This window comes from Maylandia zebra, linkage group LG18, assembly GCF_041146795.1.
Source record: "Maylandia zebra isolate NMK-2024a linkage group LG18, Mzebra_GT3a, whole genome shotgun sequence".
In the NCBI taxonomy this organism is placed as follows: domain Eukaryota; kingdom Metazoa; phylum Chordata; class Actinopteri; order Cichliformes; family Cichlidae; genus Maylandia; species Maylandia zebra.
This window is the reverse complement of record NC_135184.1, coordinates 7,578,019-7,594,352: the sequence shown is the minus strand read 5'-3', so window position 1 is coordinate 7,594,352 and position 16,334 is coordinate 7,578,019. Positions and strand designations below refer to the sequence as shown.

General features: G+C 43.1%; 1 protein-coding gene and 1 long non-coding RNA gene across 2 annotated transcripts in view; one reads left to right on the top strand and one right to left on the bottom strand.

Annotated features, from left to right (window-relative positions):
• Positions 1-16,334, top strand: part of LOC101469035 (contactin-associated protein-like 4) — a 163,359-nt gene that overhangs the window by 45,706 nt on the left and 101,319 nt on the right. Inside the window, exons 2-3 of the mRNA XM_004565554.4 lie at positions 3,646-3,756; positions 14,499-14,692. Coding sequence (XP_004565611.2) covers positions 3,646-3,756; positions 14,499-14,692 — 305 coding nt within the window. The remainder of the gene's footprint in view (positions 1-3,645; positions 3,757-14,498; positions 14,693-16,334) is intronic.
• Positions 1,707-2,087, bottom strand: LOC143413698 (uncharacterized). The gene is made up of 2 exons (XR_013094303.1): positions 1,949-2,087; positions 1,707-1,861 (listed from the first exon to the last, which is right to left on the bottom strand). It is a non-coding gene; the product is annotated as an uncharacterized LOC143413698 (long non-coding RNA).

Sequence of the window (16,334 nt, the reverse complement as noted above, 5' to 3'; positions counted from 1 at the left end):
TCGCTGACATGGACGCACCGGACGTGGACGGCGAGGAGGCCGCGCTAGACGTGGAGGTCCCTCCGGTCCGCTGACCTCCGGCCGAGCGAGCTCCTCCTCGGCCGGCAGCGAGAGCTCCTCCTCCGGCTCGCTGAGCTCCTCAGCTGACAGAGCGGGCTCCTCCGGCTCACTGAGCTCCTCCTCCGGCTCGCTGAGCTCCTCCTCCGGCTCGCTGAGCTCCTCAGCTGGCGGTGCGAGCTCCTCCTCCGGCTCGCTGAGCTCCTCCTCCGGCTCGCTGAGCTCCTCCTCCGGCTCGCTGAGCTCCTCCTCCGGCTCGCTGAGCTCCTCAGCTGGCGGTGCGGGCTCCTCCGGCTCGCTGAGCTCCTGCTCGGGCATGCTGAGCTCCTCCGGCTCGCTGAGCGCCTCAGCTGACGGTGCGGGCTCCTCCGGCTCGCTGAGCGCCTCAGCTGGCGGTGCGGGCTCCTCCGGCTCGCTGAGCGCCTCAGCTGGCGGTGCGGGCTCCTCCGGCTCGCTGAGCGCCTCAGCTGGCGGTGCGGGCTCCTCCGGCTCGCTGAGCGCCTCAGCTGGCGGTGCGGGCTCCTCCGGCTCGCTGAGCTCCTGCTCGGGCATGCTGAGCTCCACAGCTGGCGATGCGGGCTCCTCCGGCTCGCTGAGCTCCTGCTCGGGCATGCTGAGCTCCTCCGGCTCGCTGAGCGCCTCAGCTGACGGTGCGGGCTCCTCCGGCTCGCTGAGCTCCTGCTCGGGCATGCTGAGCTCCTGCTGCAGCTGGACGAAGTCTGAGGTTTCCCGAGCTTGCACTACCCCCCGGGCTTTATGCAGGGTGCAAAGGCAGGCGGAAACTCCCTTGAGCTGGCCGAGGTAGGGGTTTCCCTCCAGGAATGCCTCGATGGCGTTTAACCCCACCACTCTTGCCCTTGTGTTGGTGGTGTGAGTTACCCAGTCCATCAGGCGTTGGACGCGGGTGAGGTCGCTCTCTCCGGACAAGGCCGCTGGAGTGGGTAGTGGAATGGAGGCTGCTGCTGGTGGAGAAGATGGCTGAGCGGGTGATGTGGATGGTGAACAGGATGAAACGGTAAGCGGTGAGGTAGATGTCGCGGGGGATAATTCAGCAGGTGACGGCTGGATCACTAGCCGGGCGATAGGCTGAGGTACAGCGACCAGCTGGGCCGCGGGCTGCGCTTTGGCTACCGGCTGGGCAGCTGACCGTATAAACATAGCCCCAGAGTAAACAGTCGAGGTGAGTGACGATGAATTGTCCATATGACTCACCACAGCCGGCTGTTGAGATGTCTGTGGATTTAGCTGCGGTGAGGAACGCTGGCGGCGCGAACGTAGTTTCCGTGTCGGCGTCGGGGCCGGCGTCTCAGGCAGTGAATCCACCAGCTGTCCGAGCTGGTGGGCAGCCTGAGGAGGAGAGTGGAGGTGGAGGGTGGAAAGTAGGAAGTCCAGGACCACCGCATTAAGGGAGTCCACCAGCCAGGGGAATTCAAAAAGCATCTCCTGCAGCCGCCTCTCCACGGCGTGACGCAAACCTTCCGCAGGCTTCTCCCACCATAATTCACACATGCGGTACACTTTGTCCATAATTTCCCTCCTGAGCCTCTCCTCGGAGACCGCTGGGTCCATAAGTGGCGGGATCATTCTGTCACGGTGCGGCATGGCACACCGTGGAAGGAGTGGGGAAGGAGGACCCAGGCGCGGTGCTCTACGTATAGACAGTGTTTATTTACAGAGGGTGATATCAAACAACAATAAATCCCCGTGTTTCTCCCCAGACTCCCGTGTCGTGTCCTCCAAGTGCTCTCTGCTCCCGTGTCTGCACTCCCGGTGCTCGCTGCTCCTTAAGCCTTCCACGCTCCTCCTGCGGGAAACAATAGCGGCAGCAGTCAGGACACTGAACAATGGCAGGCATACACTACACGACCAAAACCTAAACTGGGTAACTAACGTGGAGTCCCAAGCAATGATCCCGCGTCGGTGGGAGCTCCAAGACTCTTAAGTAGCTCCCCCGACGAGGCCTGATCAGCAGCAGGTGTGTGGCTTCGGGTGTGGCCAGTCCCCTTGCAGGGCCACACCCTCCAGGCCTGACGCCGCCTGTAAACTAGTGCTCAGCCACCCACACACACACATATACACAAGCACAGGGAAGGGGGAGCAACACCAAAATACACAACAACAATAATAATAATACTAATAATAATACTAATAATAATAAAATACATGACTGCTCAGGGATCCTGGGTCGCCCAGTCCCAGGACCCTGACAGAATATTTATTGGGCTGGTGATCATGAATCCGTGTGTATATCTGTGGGATGTGATTATGCTGTGCAGACCAAAGACAATCAGATACAGTAAAACAAACATTCATTTGTATTCTGCCTTTACAAATGATTTCTCTATGTCATGTAGCTATAATAAATGACAGAGAAAGCTGCTTTAATTTGAACAAAAAAGTGCTTGCTTTCTTTTTTTTGTAGGTTTATTGGAGACTGTGAGAGAGGCTCCAATTAAAATAAGAGTAATTAATGTTAATTACCGCATAATGTTCAATATATTATGTTTTGATTTCAGGGAATCATCCATAAACTAAATATGAGAAACATGTAAAGGTTTCCTCTGACAACACTGAATCATCCCCATCAGCATCCAGCCTATAATGACTCACTCAGGACGCCATTCATCTCCGCAACACGACATGATTGCAACGTTCATTTATCCATTGAGCCAGAATTACACCATTTACTCATCCAACTGGACATTATTACGCTGTTCATTCATCTAATATGGAGCCATTACTGCTGAAAGACCCGTTTCTACCTGGGGAACATTAAACCAGCTCCTGAATGATTAGACTCCTCTCTGACACTCATGTTGTTATATTCACAGGCTCAACACTTTAGTTGTCATTAGCGCCTCTTTAAGACTTTAGAATGAAACAATCAAAAGCTGTCCGAATAAACTTCTTTTATCTTAAAAAAGCTGATCATTTGCAGAAACAACGCTTTTACCTCTCAGCATCAGAGCACTCCCACCCTGCTGTTTATAACATTTCATCAGGTTTTCACTCAGGCTAAGAGATGGAGACTAATCCATTTCCAGCTGTGTCGGGTATTGTGATATTCTCATTGTGCTTTTTGCTGTTGATCTCTACTCTTTGAACCACTCAGCTTTTTTTCAGTCAGATAAAAAGTTTGAATGCTTCCTTCTTCTTTTTTTTCTTGATTTTAAAGCTTAAAAAAAGACATTCCCGCGTCAACCTACTGTTGTGAACTACTTAACTGTGCAGCGAGGAACTGTAGCTGACATTAACCCTGCAATTCAAAGATAACACATCCACTGCTCCTCTTTGCTTATTAGGGCTAAAACTGGCACTGAAGCCCAGTAACAGATTTCTTGAGCTAAGAGTGCTCTTACTCAGGATGCGTCATAGCTGTGTTCAACTATGCTTACTTCTCTCAGACTTTTAATTTTGTTTTGTTCAGTCTAGGAATATTTTGAGGAGGCTATATCTGTGTGGAGATGTTGAAACAAATGTAATTATAGACCCTCAAAAAGCACAGCAGTGCACATGCTGACATTTACATGTAAATGTCAAAATCTGAAGGACATTCATTATACTTTATGTTTTGATATTTCTCGACAGAGGTGTGTGACAGCGCACTGGTCTCCAATCTGCCGCCATCTTCCTTCCGAAGCTCTTCCCAGCTGTCCAGCAGCCACGCCCCGGGTTTCGCCAAACTCAACAAAAGAGAAGGTGAGGAACAGATTCTGCTACTTCCAAACAAAAGTACCTAACTAGTATTAAAATATATTTGATGATCTGAAACATGTAAGTGTGAGAAATATGCAAAAAATTGATGCAAATAGTGTTTGTGCCTTTGGCATGGTTTGGGGAAAAAATAGGATTATGGATTAACTATTAGTTGGAATGGTGATACGTTCTTTTAATTTGGACCTGAATGTTTTTAACTGGGAAAAAAATGCAAGCTTGAACAACACAGCGTGTTAGTATGTGAGGCTTACAGTAAACAAGAAGGTGCCAGTCTGATCTTAGGGGAAAAAATCTACTTCTGTCATTTGTATCTGAGCAATCTGTAGGAGTACTCTGTCAACACGCTGCACGCTCTATATTAAATGCTAAATTGTTTTAGCATCAATTATAATAGAGCGTGACTCATTAAATCTGAATTTGACTTTCTACTCTGCTTGGTAGTAAAGAAATGAGCAGGCGTTGCAGTGACACTTCAGGCCGTGTATTAAAGACTGTAAGAGCTAATTTTTCATTGTTGCCCTTTGCTGGCATTTGATGTTCAAAAGCCACCCTGCTGTAATGGAACTGACATTTCGTGGTCTTTCATTAACTAGGAGACGCAAAGATGACAGAGACAAGATTTCAAAGACTTGTGAACATTGTGAAAACTCTTAAAACTAATATTAAAAGTAACCTGAGACCATTTTATATTACCCATAAAGAAGATTATACTTACTGCTGATTGATTAAAGGCACTGCATGTTAGGATGTGAAGCAGTTAGAAATAAAAGCTATATTACATAAGACTGTTGACTTGATTTATAATACTACATTAAGTCTCTGATCCAGACTACAGCATATACAGACCTGCACCTTCTCAGAAATATAACTACACAAATATAACTCCTGGTATCTTCATCTACTTGCTGGCACTTACACTTGCTAGCACCTACATAATACCAGCGTGCACAAGCAACCCACAAGCAAGTATCGGCCAGCGTTGTCATTATTTACAAGGATTCAGGATTCATGCAGAGAAGCGCAGCTTAATAGCTACCATTAACTAAAACAACACAAGTTTGTTTTTTGTTTTTTTCAGAGTGTAAATGCACTATCCATTGCATCTGTCTCATTTGATGGCGTTTACACAGTTATCATTAACATGAGCTGAGTTTGCAACTGGAATTGTTTCAGCTGTCTTATATGTTGCACAGTATACGATTGGGTTTTTATTTCCTCGAAATCCAAGTGAAATGTCTTGTTTCCATGTTTTGTAGTTATGTTAAACACTAGTAAAAAGAGAAAACAGAGAAGAGATAGAATGTGCCTCCAGGATTTTATATATTGAGTAATTTCTCACATAAATCCTCTCACTGCTGCCATCAATATCACAGACACTTTGTGCTGTATATTTATGCAGTATATACTGTATATATTAAAAAATCTCAGTGGTACACAGGCATAAATATTCATTTCTGTACTGTGGGAAAAAATCAAGGTTGGAAGACCAAGGCAACTGCAATATTTTTAGCTCAATCGGCCACCGATGATCTTATGCTGTGGTGAAGTGTCTATCGTGCATCTACCCACAGTTTCACTCCTCCTGGAATGATCGGATTTTGGTGAAAGTTTCAGACGGTCACCTGATGGATCTTCATCAAAAGTCTGCCCAAGGTCAAGGTCATGTTTGCTATTCTCTGTGAACTTTAGTTCTTATTAGTTTGTGTAGTACTGCTAACCGATGACAAGAAAACTGGTCACTTTTCTTTTCTACTTCACGTTACAATAACTGATGTGCACCTGTGTTTCAGATGCACCTGATTTTGGGGTCATGTTGAAAATTTGTGGCACGAGTTGTTTGTTGTCATTTTGAATATATAGGTTAAAGATTAAGTCTGAAGAAAAATATGTATAGTTTTATTCCTCAAAATCAGTATTTTTCTTCAAACTCGTGTCCTTACCTTTATCAAGGTTCGGACAGGATCTCACTGAGCATGTGCAGAGTCAGGTTTCGGACTCAAGCTTGTTTACTGAAATTAGATTGAAATTTGTAGTCTTACAAAAATATGACAATTGTTAGAATTGCCCCCAGCCGACCCATACATTTTAAATTTGCCACAGAGGAGAGCATTATAGGACAAAATAACTTCCTCAGGCTTCCAGTTCATTAAATTTACATGAATATAAAAACATGATGTTGATGCTATACCCTAGGGCTGGGCGATATGACCCAAAATTCATATCTCGATATTTTTTAGCTGGATGGCGATATAAGATATATATCTCGATTTTTTTTTTTTAAAGCCATAAGTTAAGAACAAAAAGAGAGTTCTTAGTCACACTGTGTCCCAGATGTCACACGGGCACTTTTATTTACATACAGCGTAGATGTATATGAAGAAATTACTCAAAAAAAATTATCAGCATTTATTAAATAATCATGGTCCATAAATAAAAGAAAATGTTGTTTTTGTGCATAACAAAAAGCTCACAATTGTGCAGTCAAAATGTAAACTAATAGACGCTGAGCATAATAACAAAGAGACAGATTTCACAGCTGCACCACGTCTCTGAACAAGTGCCATTTGTGGTCCTTATACACACACAGTACGTATCACTCCGACATCAAGCGGTGCAGCTCCGTAGCTTAGCAAAGTCATATTAAAACTTTTGTTGACAGATTGCTGAGCGCTGTGTACCACATAAAATCGGTTCGCGGTCAGTAAGCACAACCAGAATTCATACATAAGGCGCACTGTCGAGTTTTGAGAAAATGAAAGGATTTTAGGCCGTGCAGCCCCTCCTGGCTGCATGTCGTTAGCGCGGTTAGCTCGTTAGCGTGGTTAGCTCGCTAACACGTTGACGCCGTCCAGCCCCACGCACGGTAACTCGCTAACGGAGATTTTCCGCTTTCATCTTGTCATTGCCTGCAGGTGAAGCTATGGGGGAGGCGGAGTTGTGTTCAGTGAAGGAGAGGCAAGGCAGAGTAACGTTGCGTAGAGACAAAAGTGGACGAAAGAGAGGCAAACCTGCGGCTCCACAAGTATAATTATAACGTAACATAGACTATATCGATATAAACGATATTGCCACATCTTATATCTCGTATGAAAATATATCGATATATTTTTTTAAAAAACTCGATATATCGCCCAGCCCTACTATACCCCTGCACTAAAATAATCCAGGTACAGTCAAAAGACCCAGAATAAACTCTACATTCTTTAAGTAGTACAGTGTATCCACAGGGGTTGCTGTTAATGTGTGAAGGAAAGTCTGTAGAAACAGATCATTTAAACATGAAAGAACTCCTGGGCTATAATAGAGTACCAGCTGAGATCCCACAGCAACATCTGGTTCAATGTCCTAACAAATAATTTCAAGACAGCGGTAACCCTCATGCATTTATTTTTCCTAATCTTGCTCTAGTATGTTGCCAGTAGATAAGGAAGTTCTTGGTTCGGGATCCCAGGGAGCATTCCCAGCTGTTTGCCGAGGAAATCGATGAATAAATGAATGTCTCCGACTCATTTCCATCTCTGCTGCAAACTCTGCTTCCTCTGGTTGTTCTCTAAGGAGCCGCTTCACTCTCACTTCATTTATCCACTAAGTGAACACCGATTATCAGGCTTTAAATATGACCTACACGGCACACCATAACAAGAAATCTATAATGTTTCACTCATTCAAACTTTATTGTTATTGATGAGCAGTGAAGGTCATGAACATGTGTTATATGTGATGAGATTATTCACTTTAAATGGAATAACTATAGATTACAATTCCATTTTTCATGGTATACCAAGTACATTTATACACCAAAAAAATGTGAATACGAGCAGAGCAGCCTCAGAACAGAAGATTGTAGTGATTCTTTAATCATGGGAGGTCTGTGTTCGCTGATAGCAAACAAAAACAATTTTTTTGGCTTCCTTTAACCACTGAACCAGTTTTGAATTACAGCCTTTTGTTTGACAGAAACTGTGATCTTCAAAGATCAGTTATTTTCCCTGCCAGGGACAGTGGTGCTTTGAGCTAAAAACTGGCATATTAACATGTTCAAATACAAAATGTTAATATGTTGAAGCTTGGTGGAGGATTGTAAGTGTGCATGTTCAAGTAACTACAATGAAGTTGAAGTTGCTGTTATCATTTTTTGAGTGCAATTCTGTATTTTTTTATGAGACTAATTTGTACTAAATTATAAAGTAATAAATCCTCTATGTCTGTGTATAAACCTCAGTGTCGATCAAGTAGTTGATCTGTATTTCTGTATTTCTCCAGAAGGAAGAAAGTGGAAGTCATTATATGTAAAGGGTGAGAGAAAGTAAAACCAAACCAGCTGAGAACTTCGAGGTTCACCACTCACCTCAGTCTGGAAATATTGCACATTTATGTAAACTACAGCTTGATATTTTACTGACGCACGCAAGGAATGAATGGACTGTTTGTATATGGCTTTATACTATTCTTCACATATATGGAAGACCTAAGGAAGAATCTGATGATAATGAGGATGCTAATAGAGATCCAGAGGAACCACTCAAAGTACTTTATACCGCAAGCAAATTTGTACATAGAGCTCTTCTCCCAGCACAAGCAGATAACAGATGTCTTACCCAGGACTGGAGGGTTTAAAGCAATAAGTGGATGACCCTCTCCGCCTCTTCAGCCACAGCAGCCATACAACAACAAGGCAGCAACACTGGGATTTGCAAATGAAAGACAAAAAAACAAAATCCCAAAGTCATTTATAAAGGAAACAAAAATATCCTTTTAAGCCAGACATTTTATGAAACAAAGCACCTTCCCTTTGCATTCACACATTCACCTGAGGGCCTGACAATGTACTTGGGACTTTAACCTGATGTAGCTGATCACATTGGAGGTCTGAAGGGGACACCAGAAGTGGATAAAAACCCCTTTATAGTCTATTGATTGGAGATGAATGGCCTATTAACAGAAACCTGGAGGATGAATGACTCAACTATTTCAGTTTCCCCACTGGTTACTGTTATCCTTCATTTATCTTTCCTTTCTCTGCCGCTCACTCTCTCCTTCTCTTCGTGATGTCCCATTTTTCTTTCCATATATCTTGCCCATCCCACCTCATCCTTTCGCTGAATTGCCCCTGTCCATCTTCTGCTTCATCTGCATTACATTTTATTTTCACTGGTAAGAAGTCATTTAGCCATCTCGGTCTTCTTGCCAAATGTTAATAGCAGTCTTCATGTTTAAACATTTTCTTTCTTCTGTAGGCGCCGCTGACAGTTATCAGTGACGCCACTGCAATTATGCTGAAATTGACTTGAAAAGAATTATTGTGCCACAGTAATCATTTTCCCAAAGGGTTGGATTTGAAGGCAGAATTAAACTTTAATTGGAATCTGTAAATTGGAACTATGTAAGAGCAGCCAACTAATCAGGTATTGATTTTCATATTCAGTTACGCTCTGCGGTTTCCAAAAAGTTGTTATTTCTAAAATAGTATTACTTAAGTATCTGTTTTTTTCCCTGCATGTAATTATATTTGCAGCAGTCCAAGCTCATGTTTCTAGTCTGAATAATTCATAAATTCCCCAAATTTACATGATGCTGGATCTTTTGAAAGTAATCTTCTTGTTTCCATAAATTGCAAAAACAGCAATATTATCACAAAGGTCAGAACAGATTCATTAATTAGTTAATTAGTTTGGACACCTGATATTTGTCAAGTCAACTGCAAGTGTCGGAAACCCCACGAACACTTTGATTAGTTTGAAACTATTTCAGCAAATTCTGCAAATTGAGATTTTTACACTCTAAAATAAGATGTATTACTTTCTTCATGGGCTCTTTTTGTAGCATCTCATATGGATGAATCTTTCCTGCTTCTCCTGCAGAGAACCTGCAGTATTCCTCAGCCTGGTGCTGCTGTCAGTGCCGCATCGAGCTCATTGGCCTCCTGGTGGACTTTCTGTCCGACTGACATGTTATCAGGCTGCTGAAATTACCCTCCAGACTTGGTATTCTCATGCAAATGACCAGTGCTCATTCTGGGTCGGGTGCTTGTATCAATCTGTTACATGTCTTTCCAGCTGCTTTCCTATCCCTTTAAGCTGCCTGTCTCTCTCTACCATTTCCTGTCTCACTTTTTTTAATTGTCTGTCTTTCAGTTCCTTTTATTTCTTCCTCTGGTCATTGCCTCTGTTCTGTTCCACTCAGTCTGCCTGCCTGTAGCTGCATGATCATGTATTAGCGCACAATTGAAGGTGAAATAGTAATTTGTTTATACTCATTCACCAACGTTGTACTTGTCAGCTTCCAATATTGTTGGATAATTAATATTAGACAAAGACTGCATTTGCCCTCGGGCAGCTAATTATGAAAAACACCTCATTTTCTCTCCATTCAGTGCTGAATTGTATGTCATGCGCTCCAGAATCCATCCATCTATCCACCCATTTTCTTAACTGCTTATCTAATTCAGGATTGTGGGGGTGTGGGACGTAACACAGAGAGACGGACAAGCAGTTGCACTCCCGTTCACTTCTACAGCTGTCACCAAGTGGCTTGTCTTGGACTGCAGGAGGTTCTTAGAGCATGACACTCACAGTGGTGCAGTGGTTACTACTGTCACCTCACAGCAAGCGGGTTCTGGGGTCAAATCCACCGCCTTCAGGCTTTCTGTGTGGAGTTGAGACACCAGACTGAAATGCCCTAAATGTTATCATTCAGTACCGAAGATTGGAAATTCAGGTGTAGGTTTCGTTTCTAAAATTCAAAGTGCCTTAAATCATTTCTTCTGGAATGGCCAGCAGATCCACTAGTTCCAAAGGTTCTGCATCTATAAGAGTCTGTGGGAAAATGGTAATGGTGATCTAAAATTTGACCCCTAAAGGCCATCATGATAAATCTGGGTGGGAATGAAGAAATGCACTTGGCTCTCCCAAATTTCCATCACTGAAGAGTCCTTGAGCTGCTCAGCAGCCCAAAGGTTAAACTGTTTTGGGAAGTTCCCAAGGGTGGACTTGCCAGTGTGGTAAGAGTATTCCTTGAAAAGACAACTGTCAGTAAAACTATCTGAAAAGTTGAAACAGGTGTAACGTTAATCACTGTTTATTTGACTTTTGGATAAACATCCAAAACAGATCTTGGCAAAATAACAATGTATGCAGCGCAGCGTGACTCTGCCCCGATTCGTCGGGCTACATTCATAATTTCATCCTCTGTTTGGCCATAAAGGCTGTGATATCACACTCCTGACCTCCATTAACCTTTAGCTCTTTTTGTAGGTGGTCAGATCAGGTATGCTGACAGACAGTGGGGGAGAAAGAATCCAAAACGATCTCTTTGATTTAAAGCGACAGCCGTGACACAAAGTGTTCAGACCATCCACCATCACTTCACCTCCATTGTATTAGCTGCAGTTACTGTGACAGGGTGGACACAGTAAATCTTTGTAACGCCTCTTAGCCTCTCAGTCATTTTGCTTTAATCTCTTTCTTCTTTTCTCCACAGTCTTATCTTTATGAGCAAAGGTCAGAGTGTCTGCTCTTTTCTGTTCTGCTGTCACTGGACACGTCTGTTAGTCAAGTTCTTAGCTCTGGCCTTTAAAGATCAGACTGGACCTGCCACCAGACCGGCACGGATTTCCTTTCACCGTTTAGTTTTTTTCCCATCAGTCTGCCGCCACATTGTTCTGCATTATTTTAAAATGATAAACAAAATAAATAGTTGTTCCAACTACTGTTTCCCATTTGAACTTCTTTACCTCGAAAACTGTCCCTACTGACAACCTGTACAGTTCAGGTTGTCAGTAGGGACAGTTTTCAAAATATTGAAAACCGCAGAACTTGCTGGAGAGTTTATATAACTTGTCTGGCCCGGGAGCATCTTTGAGTCCACTGGGAGGAACTTGTAAGCATTGCTAGGCAAACTGACGTCTGAAATACCCCGCTAAACCTGCTTCCACTTTGACCCAGCTCCGGCTCCCAAAAATTGGACAGAAACATTCAAATCTGTCATGTTTTTCGAAGGCTTATAATCTCTTTTGTGAAAATGAAGGTCTCAGGGAAAGACTATAAAAGCACAGGAGAAAATGCAAACTCCACAAAGAAAGGCCCTGCACAAATTATGCTCAAGAACCTCGTTTTGAAGGAACCAGTGAGTAACAGTGCTGCCTATGGTCTGCATTCATTCTCAGATGATGGCACAAACTGTCTGCAGAGCTGACAAGTGGAAGCAGCAAGCTAAATCTAATGGGCCAAACTGATAACATATGACTTCAAGCCACCTGATATCACCTGGAAATGAGACAGTCAGTGTGATCCGTTGTTCTTTTGTTGTTTTAGGCCATGGCAAGATGCAAGTATTTGTCTAGGATACTCGATGAGCCTTTAGCTGGAATTTGTGATGTGTTTTGTTATGCCAAAGCTTCTGTCACTGGTTCTTTCTGCTTTAATTCCTTTATTCATGATGCAGGTTGCTCTAAGCCATAATTGGCTAGGATATGGTGTTCGGTGACACAGCAGGTTTTTAAGGAAACATAATCACCAAATCTTACAAGTGGCCATCTGGAATGACACCGGTGTTCTGTAATCTGATCTTGATGGTCTAGATTTTGTCATAGGGTTGCAAGAGGAGGTCCTGCAGCTATTTAGCTTTGTGCATGATTTTGCCTTTTAGCCTGCCTGCACAGCAGCATTTTGAGAGAATAATTGGCTCCAAGCTGATAAAAGAAAATGAGAGATGGCTGCGAGCGTGTTTATGTTCTCTACGGCTTTCTGACACGCAGCATGGGCGTGTTAGCTTGTGAGCTCAGTGGGACTCTGGTCAGCAGCCTCCTTCTTCAGAATTCGTCCATCTGGTGTTTGAGCTCCACACGTGCAACCACACACACACACACACACACACACACACACACACACACACACACACACACACACACACACACACGAAATTGCCTCTCTTTTTCTGCTTCTAACACCTCTTTATTGTGCAGCAGCCCATTTAATCAACTGCAGTTTATCTGTCCAGGCAGACTTCTGTCAATAACTCCCACACTTCTGCATGCATTGTGAGCAGTGTGCATGTTTTCACTAATGTGTACACACACACACACACACACACACACACACACACACACACACACAACTGGGGTTTACCACTTCGGAGGACATTATATTGACTTACATTGATTTCCAGGACCTCACTTTGGCTCAGTCTTAAAGGGGATCTGTTATGCTTTTCCATATTCTGTTCCAATGGTGTATTCTCATAATTACACATTATGAAAATTGATTATGTGCCCTGTTACTAAACCTTCACTTGTTCAGGACGGTTTCATGTCACACTATCAGTGTACTTTCTCTAATGCGAGGGTCGGGAATAAACTTCCTCCGAGGGGGGCTGGGTTCTCTCTTAGAGACAGGGTGAGGAGTTTGGTCATTTGGGAAGCACTTGGAGTACAGCTGATTCTCCTCAGCATTTAAAAGAGCCAGTTGAGGTGGTTCAGGTATCTGTCTCAGGATGCCTCCTAGGTGAGATAGTTTCAGGCATGTCTTAGAGAACAAGGCCCTGGAGCAGACCCAGGACACAATGAAGAGGTTATAGCTCTTGGCTGGTTGGGAATACTTCTGTGACTTCCCAGATGAGTTGAGGAGGTGGCTAGGGAGAGGGAGGTCATGGATTGTCTGACTGCTGTGCCTGCAATGGATGGATGGCAATGAACCTATACCTGGACCTATAACACTCATTTCCAGTTCATTTTTTTTTTTTACTGGATTCTACTGGAGTAGCTGTGCATGATTCATAGTTCAGAATGATCTCTATTCATATTATTCTGGGCCTTGGTGCAGCCCACAGTTCATCCTGTGTGAAGCAAAGCATTTTAGCTCTCTTTCTTCTCCCTTAAGCCAACTTTCTGGACTGGCTATGTAATAAGCACATAGGTGGGGCTACCTATCAGCTCAAGCGCCTGCGTGACCTCCTCTTCTCTTTGACCTTATACAGAGCTGTAGGTAGAGAAAAATGTTTTGAAATGGAGCATTTTTTGGCTCATATGGACTGTTAGATTTACTGACCTCATTATTGGAAATTTAAATATGAACATTCACCACTGCAACAGGATATCTTTGCAGAATGAGCTCCATTTAATCCAATAAGGAATATATTAAATTTAAAAGGATGAAGTGATCAGGTTTAGTGTCGCTGTCTTAAGCAGATCTTTTACGGATCTACAGTTTACACACAGACATTATCTGGAGATGGTTTTTTCATTGCTTTGAAATATTTAATGCTTTTAACGTAGGGTCTTTACCTTGAGGCAAGCCCCTTGAGGCAACTGTTGTTGTGTTTGGCACTATATAAATAAAATTGAATTGAATTGAATTCTGCATCTTTTAATCTTACATGTGACCTATAAATATGCTTCTGTTCCAAAACTGTTCCAAAACTTTAAGGCCCTGTGCATCGTGACAAATTCAACTTTTTAAGTTCCTAAAGAGAGTTCTTAAAGTACGATTTATATTTGAGTATAGCTTCTGAATGGTTCTAATGATGCATACTGTGGTTCAATCAATTTTCATTATTCGGGTTTCATAACTGAAAAGTGGGATTTTTGGCTCACAATGAAAGGTCAAGCAATGCAATTCATTCTTTTCTCCTCACCAGAACTTATTTCATCTCATCCAATCTACATGGACATCTAATACATCACTTATCTATAAATGGTGTCTTTTTTTTATATTCACATCTGTCTGCAGGAGCTGGAGGCTGGTCTCCTCTCATCTCAGACAAGTATCAGTGGTTGGAGGTCGACTTAGGCGAGCGCACCAAGATCACAGCTGTTGCCACACAAGGCCGTTATGGCAGCTCGGATTGGCTGACGTCCTACCTGCTGATGTTCAGTGACACGGGACACAACTGGAAGCAGTACAGACAGGAGGACAGCATAGGGGTGAGTAGGGTTTGGCGATCTTCTCCATAGTTCTATTGTCCCCCTGTGATATAAGTGTCCCCCCCGCCCCCTTCCATCCACGAGCAGGGAAGGTAGCTGAACAGGTAGTTGTTAAGGCAGCTGTCCAGCTTCCATAAAACATACAGTGCTGTGTGGGAAATAGAAAAACGCCACCGGCGCTACTGCTATGAGACAGATGGAGAGAAAGACCGAGGATTGTTTTTACACTTCCAGCATGATAAGAAACACGTTGGCTACACCAGCAGGAGAACATCATTTAGATATAATTGTGAATCGTTTAGTCTGACATAATTAGTGCCTGTAAGTGGGCTTTTTCAGTCTGTTTTTGTATATGTGGAACATAGCTCATCTGTCTCTATTCTTCACCATGACCTCACCACACACAGCAGTCTTTTACCAACAAACACACAAAATAAAGAAGTTTCATAGACCAGAGTGACAACAGACTAAAATACCCTCTTCCTATTTTTGTGATGCTGACTGGTGAATGTAGCTGCTCTCCTGCCAACAATCCTTTTCCCCAGGTTTCTCCTGTTTCCAGGAAAAATTCACAATGACTGTTGACTCCCTGAGCCTGGTTCTGCCAGAGGTTTCTTCCTGTCAAAAGGGAGTTTTTCCTTCCCACTGTTGCCAAAGTGCTTGCTCACAGGGGTCCTGATTTTTGGGGTTTTCTCTGTTTTTTCTGTATTGATGTAAGGTCTCTACCTTACAACATAAAGGACATTGCGGCGCTATTGAAAATCAAATTGAATTCAATGCTGTAATCCATAATCCATGCATCCATAAATTTTGTTAGTTTGTCTTTTACCCCAGTGCCAAATTGACAAAGAAGCACAGTCTACATACACAGTCCACACACTACACAATTTCAACTCACATTTCACTGCAACCTGGAAACAACAATCCTATTTCAGGACTTTGTAAGCAGCTAATCACTGCATCCGCATTAAAGTCAGATGCTGAATAAATGAGCTTGCTGTCTTTGCTGATTCTGTTGCCTCACTACCTACAGTACAGACACAATAAGTGTTACACAATAAAATAAGTGAACCAAAAGAGAACTTTTTGGATGTGTGTGGCATTGAGTTGTTCAGTTTCCCCAACAATCACTCTTTCCAGCCACATTAAATGAGTCAAAAACTTAATAAGTCTAAGCTCCTACCCTGTATTGCACTGTGGTGTTTCCCCCCAGGGATCACTAAACAGGATGCATTTATTGTAAGTCATATGAAGTGATGTGTTGTCTTGTTGTGGCTTGATCTGTCCTGTACAGATAAACTCAGCCATTATGCATTTATCCTTTCATTTCTGATGTATGAGCCCAGGTTGGAATCTGCTGAGTCTGCAGACCTTCTGACACCACTGTTAGCTGCAGATCATGAGGAGAGAGGCAGTCAAATGGGGCAGTCAAAAATAGATAGATAGATGATAGATGGATAGATTTAAATAACAGTTCTTCTTGCTCTTGCTGTTCAAAGCACTTTATGTTTTGTTGCTTGTTGAAGCGCTTTGAAAAGTCAGAAAGACTAAAATAAATTATATATAAATACCACTCTACTTACATTGTACCCTTTAATATGATTCAAACTAAATGCAAATAAGATCCGACATTTAAGACTTA